This window comes from Lepidochelys kempii, chromosome 10, assembly GCF_965140265.1.
Source record: "Lepidochelys kempii isolate rLepKem1 chromosome 10, rLepKem1.hap2, whole genome shotgun sequence".
Taxonomy (NCBI): Eukaryota; Metazoa; Chordata; order Testudines; family Cheloniidae; genus Lepidochelys; species Lepidochelys kempii.
Window position 1 is genome coordinate 47990230 of NC_133265.1, and position 5903 is coordinate 47996132.

Genomic DNA, 5903 nt, shown 5'->3' on the forward strand with positions numbered 1-5903 from the left:
TCGGATGTATGTAAATAAACAAGTGTGGGGAAAAGTGCAGCCAGAACCTCAATAAGAGGTTCTGGAGGAGCTGGAAGAGGAGCTGCAGCCTGGCGTACTGAAGGTACGCATGTGCCAGGGTCTCCCTCATGCCACAAAAGGGACAGGCTTCAGGGACAGAAGTGAACTGCACCAAGTAGGCTTAGGTGGGAGATAGGTATCTGGACTCCTAGAGGGAGGCAGCTGTGCACATGCCCAGAGTCTGAAACATGGGCACCTTGGGAACTTTATACTTAAGAACATAAGAATGGCCATACTGGGTCAGACCAAAGGTCCATCCAGCCCAGTATCCTGTCTACTGACAGTAGCCAATGCCAGGTGCCCAGAGGGAATGAACCTAACAGGTAATGATCAAGTGATCTCTCTCCTGCCATCCATCTCCACCCTCTGACAAACAGAGGCTAGGGACACCATACCTTACCCAGCCTGGCTAATAGCCATTGATGGACTTAACCTCCATGAATTTATCCAGTTCTCTTTTAAACCCTGTTATAGTCCTAGCCTTCACAACCTTCTCAGGCAAGGAGTTCCACAGGTCGACTGTGCCCTGTGTGAAGAAGAACTTCCTTTTATTTGTTTTAAACCTGCTGCCCATTAATTTCATTTGGTGGCCCCTAGTTCTTATATTATGGGAACAAGTAAATAACACTTCCTTATTTACTTTCTCCACACCACTCATGATTTTATATACCTCTATCATATCCCCCCTTAGTTTCCTCTTTTCCAAGCTGAAAAGTCCTAGCCTCTTTAATCTCTCCTCCTATGGGACCTGTTCCAAACCCCTAATCATTTTAGTTGCCCTTTTCTGAACCTTTTCTAATGCCAGTATTCAGAGTAGCAGCCGTGTTAGTCTGTATTCGCAAAAAGAAAAGGAGGACTTGTGGCACCTTAGAGACTAACCAATTTATTTGAGCACAAGTACTCTTTTTCTCAATGCAGGTATATCTTTTTTGAGCTGAGGGGACCACATCTCAAAACCACTGTAATAACTTAGATGCTGCTGAGTGAATTTAGGTGCCTACAGATTTGGCTGTGTGATTTGTGGATCACAGTGAAGCCAAACCCAGGATTTACAGGCCTCCATTGGGGATTGAGGGGCCTGGGTCCCTTTGTGGTGGAGCCCACTCTTAGCCTTCCATTGAACGAAACAGGGCAGGAATTTCCCAAACTGCAGCTGATGTACTGACCAACAGGTGGAGCTGATTCCCATTGGCCCTCCTATTTCCTTGCGCCAGGGTGTGGGCAGTGGGTGTAATTGGGCCCCACCTGCCTGCAAATTAGCGGAGGGTGTTAATTACCTGGGGCAGCTCTGAGCTGGCTTTAGGTGCAGGGTATAAAGCCCCAGAGCAACAGTGTCCCTTCATACTGGGTTTGCTGCAAGCAGGCAGGATGGGGTATAGCAGCAGCTTAGGCTTTGCTCTTCTGTGCTGGGCAGTCAGTAGGGTGACCTGTTACAATCCCTGGGATTTCTCTAGGAGTAACTCTGCCATCTGGAGACCCACCCCCAGGGCTGAGCCCCCTCGCAGAAATGCCAATGTGCCCTCTCTTGCCCAGCCCTACCCCTGGGCTAAAGTTTCCCAGCCCGGGGCTGTGTCCCTGCTGCAGCCTGTCATGCTGCAGTGTGAGGAGGCTCAGATGGTGATCACTGTGCACAGGGATCTGTTTGGGACAGGGCGACTGATCAAAGCTGCTGACCTGAGCCTTGGCCCAGCTGCCTGCCGGTACACGTCCCTTAATGCTGCAGAGAACACAGTGATCTTTATAGCTGGGCTCCATGAATGTGGCAGCACCTTACAGGTAAGGATTCGTGCAAGCGAGGAGCCCCTATTGATCCCTAGCATCACTGCCCTTGTCTTGTCTGATGGGGTTAAAAATGCAGGAGGGGAGGGAACGGAGGGTGGACTCTTGTTCCTGTCATTGACCAGCTCCCTGTTTTTTCCTGGGTGCTTCTTTCTAGCCTCCAATTTCATGCACTAGTCAAAGAATTCTGCCCTGCTCTGTTCCTGGAGCAGGCTCATAAGTGGAGCCTGAATAGGGCGCTCTTGTGGCTCAGACAGACTTTACTTCTACACACCCCTGTCCAAAGACTGTCTGGAAGCTCTACAGACAGGACCACTGAACTGAATATGGTGATTGGTATTTGCTGGAGCTCTACATAAGATGTAGGGGAGAGAAGGATAGACACCTGTCTTCCTGAAACATTGGTTAAAACTCACCTGAATGCAGTTAACAGGTTATATCTGGGGTAGGGGTGGGGGGAGGCTACTGTTTGACTCTTGCACAATGTGCACAGAGAAAACTAGTGAGTAGTTGTACAAAATGGCAGTACTCTGGATCCAGTATTCTGATGGCTGCTCCAGCAAACTGAGCTCTGAAGTTCCCAGTTGATCGCTTGTTGGAAAACTTGAGCTCTCTTCTATCTGGCTGAGGCTTGTTCTTAGGCTTTTCTGAATGACTTAACAAATGCTCTGTGTACTACTGTTAACGCTTCCATGTCTGCTCCTTCCCAGATGACCCCAGACTCCCTGGTTTACAGCACAAGCCTGAACTATAACCCCACCCCTGCCAGCAACCCAGTGATCCTGAGAACCAATCCAGCTGTGATTCCTATTGGGTGTCACTACCCCAGGTGAGTGTCTGAGGTGCTCAGATCCCTCCCTCCCATTTGGTCCCTGATATTGCTCAGTTATTGAGATTTCCTCTTCTCCCAGGAAGAACAATGTGAGCAGTAAAGCCATCAAGCCAACATGGGTTCCCTTCAGCTCCACCCTGTCTGCTGAGGAGAGGCTGGATTTCTCCCTGCACCTGATGAATGGTAGGTGGGAGAAGCCTCCAGGGGAGCCCTGCCTGCCTGTCTGTCCTGCTCACTGTGAACTTGCCTTGCAGATGACTGGAGTGCTGAGAGACCCTCCAATGGATTCCAGCTGGGGGAGGTCATGCATATCCAAGCTGATGTCAGCACTGGGAACCATGTGGCTCTGAGGCTCTTTGTGGACAGCTGTGTGGCCACCCTGAGCCCAGACAGGGACTCCTCTCCCCGCTATGCTGTCATTGACTTCAATGGGTAAGAGGTGGCAGCCTTTTCTAGACTAAAACAAGACCGATCAGGGACTCTTACTGACCTTTGGGTCTTGTGTGTAGGTGCCTGGTGGATGGGAGATCAGATGACACCACCTCAGCCTTCATATCCCCCAGGCCCAGGCAGGACACGCTGCAGTTCATGGTGGATGTGTTCAGGTTTGCAGGAGATGCCAGGAACTTGGTGAGAGCCCACATTTCTGCTCCAAGTCGACTTCCCCAGGCTAAGCAGCTGTTAGGGTCCCCTGGGATGGTCCTAACCCCTCTTCCCACTTCCCTTCCAGATCTACATCACCTGTCATCTGAAAGTCACTGCAGCTGAGCAAGCCCCAGATCGCTTGAACAAGGCTTGTTCCTTCAACAAAGCAGGCAACATGTGAGTAGCCTAGAACCCCATCAGGGGAGTGACAGGCAGCCTAGAACAGAACTCTTCACTGTAGATGACTGTTCCTGTTCTGTTCCAGCTGGTCTCCAGTGGAAGGCACCCGAGACATCTGCAGGTGCTGTGAGACTGGGAACTGTGGATTGCTTGCAAGACAGTCCAGGAGAGCAAAGCATTTGAATAGATGGCCAGGAGAGCACTTCCAAAGAGATGTGGTATCCAGACGCGGTAAGTTCTATTTCAGCCACTCCACCTGGAAAGATGTCTGGCTTGCTCAAACTGACTGGTCTTTGGTGCTCTCATCCCAAAGTGAGACTAACTAACCAACTTAATGGGTTCTTGCTTATGCCTCTTCCCCCATACAGGTCCTCTTTCCAGGAGGGAAGCTGATGTTGTAGTAGGACCCCTATTCATCATGGATGCCTATAAAGGATCCAGGGATAATCTAGCAGATCCAGTGGAAGTGGGAAAGGCAGCCTCCAACAGGAGGTGGCATCAGAGGGTATCTATTTTCTAGCTTATAAGTGTGTGTTTTGGCTGGCTGTCTTGGTCTGTCATAACTGCAGTGCTGGGTTGAAGCCCCCATTGGTGGTCTGAGAAGCAGAGGTTGATCAGGGATTTACAACAGAGGTGCCTGCATTGTCGTGCAGGCTAAAACTCCAGTTGAGTATGGATAACAGCAGCGTTAGCTCAATGGAGCACACAGAATGCTTCCAAACTGCTGCACTCTGTGAATTGGCCAAGTCATCTTGGTGGACTTGACAGGGCGATGGAGGTAGATAAATTCCTTGTCCTGATTTCTAACTACCTGTATCTCTCTCAGGGGCAGGAGAGAAGGCTTGGCTGAGGCTAACCATGGTGGCTGTATAGGTTTTTACCTACTTGTAGGAGGCCTCCTCCATTTCAAAAAGCCGCAGTTTCATTGCGGGAGCTGTTGTGTGAGCTGTACCTTCTGTATAATGACAAATAAAATCCACTGTGTGAGGCTGGCCTGTACTGACTCTGTAACAGGGGCAGCCCTTCAGCGCAATGGGCACACGAAGGGAATTGTAGGGAGGAAGAGGAGGCTCTGAATGGGTGCGGGTGACTGTCACCTTATTTGTTTTGTCAAGGGACAATTCTGCTTAGATATTAAATGAGCCGCCTCCTGCAGCCCCATCACTTTAGAAAAAACAGGGAGGGGTGTAGATACGTCCCCATGTAGAACATGAGATGGGATGAGATTGAGATTGTATCTGGTAAAGTTGGGAGTGGGGGCAAAAGAGGTGTAAAATGGCATGTGCTGATACCATAACCCCCCTTCCTTTATAGCAAACAATCCCCCTTCTGCCCCCCCCCACCCAAGGTGCAAGTCAGAGTTCTACAAATTGGGTGTTCTCCCTCTCCCAGCCACCGGTTCTCTGCATGAAATAGCTTCCAAGGCTGGTTGACTTTGGCAAGGTAGCTTTACAAAGCCCTCTACCCCAGTGCTACTCAAAGTGGCAGTCCACGGACCAGTGCTGGTCCACGAGCCATTGGCTGCCGGACTGTGTGCACCTTTTGTGGGGGGAGGAAATAGTGCTTCTCAAGCTGCTCTAGGCTACATCTAGGGGCACAAGAGTCTCTCAACAGCTTAGCTGAATGGTGGTTGCTTTAGTTTGCAGCAATGGCCAAAGTTCTGCCCAGTGCCCCTTATGGGCTATTGGTTGACCTGACCCTGTGGAGGGTCACAGAGGAAGTGCCTTAAGTGCTGGCAAGAGAAAGCTGGTGTTCTGTGGCCCAAGCCAGGGCCTGAACCCCTCCTTTCAGGGGGTTTTAGAGACAGCTAGTTTTGCCTTTCCGAGGTCTGTATCTGCTGCCTCATCTGTTCCTGTGGCAGAGATCCAGCCTCCCCTACCCATACAGTTTCAACCCTCCCATCGCTTCCTGATGTACCTAACATACATCTAGGCCCTTCACCTGTTTCTTCCTCAACTGAGAGCTCCCAGCTGCTGACTCCCTTCCCTGCAGGATGATTCATTTCCACCTCCAAGAACACAACTGAATTTATCTCTAGGGCAGCTGTGTGAGGCAGAGAAGCCTCCCTCTCTCTGGTTCACACAGGGGGAATAGAGCATCCCCAAGGTTAAGGTGAAACTGAGGTGCCAGTACCACAAATCCTTGTTTAGTGATTTGTCCCACAGGAAATCTGGCCGAGATGGCATAGATCCCTTTCCCTGGGCCTTAGTTCATTGACAGAACCATAATCTGTCCTGGAATTCCTCCAGCATCACTCATCCTGGGGCAGGGTGGAGGGAATTATTCATAACAATGGGGGTTGAAGAGGGAAGCAGCAAACCGAGAGTCAATGGGGGCGGGGGGTCTCCACTGAATGCCTGTTCCAGTCCATCACAGCTAGGCTGTGAAGAGCGTTGGTGGCTAGGCT

General features: G+C 50.5%; 1 protein-coding gene across 1 annotated transcript; it reads left to right on the forward strand.

The window, feature by feature from the left end:
- The first annotated feature begins 1428 nt into the window (after positions 1-1428).
- Positions 1429-4346, forward strand: LOC140917931 (zona pellucida sperm-binding protein 3-like). The gene is made up of 9 exons (XM_073361461.1): positions 1429-1836; positions 2550-2668; positions 2751-2854; positions 2926-3103; positions 3181-3301; positions 3402-3493; positions 3582-3727; positions 3865-4001; positions 4323-4346. Exons 1-9 carry the CDS (start codon positions 1429-1431, stop codon positions 4344-4346), a joined length of 1329 nt encoding a protein of 442 aa, XP_073217562.1.
- The last annotated feature ends 1557 nt before the right edge of the window (positions 4347-5903 follow it).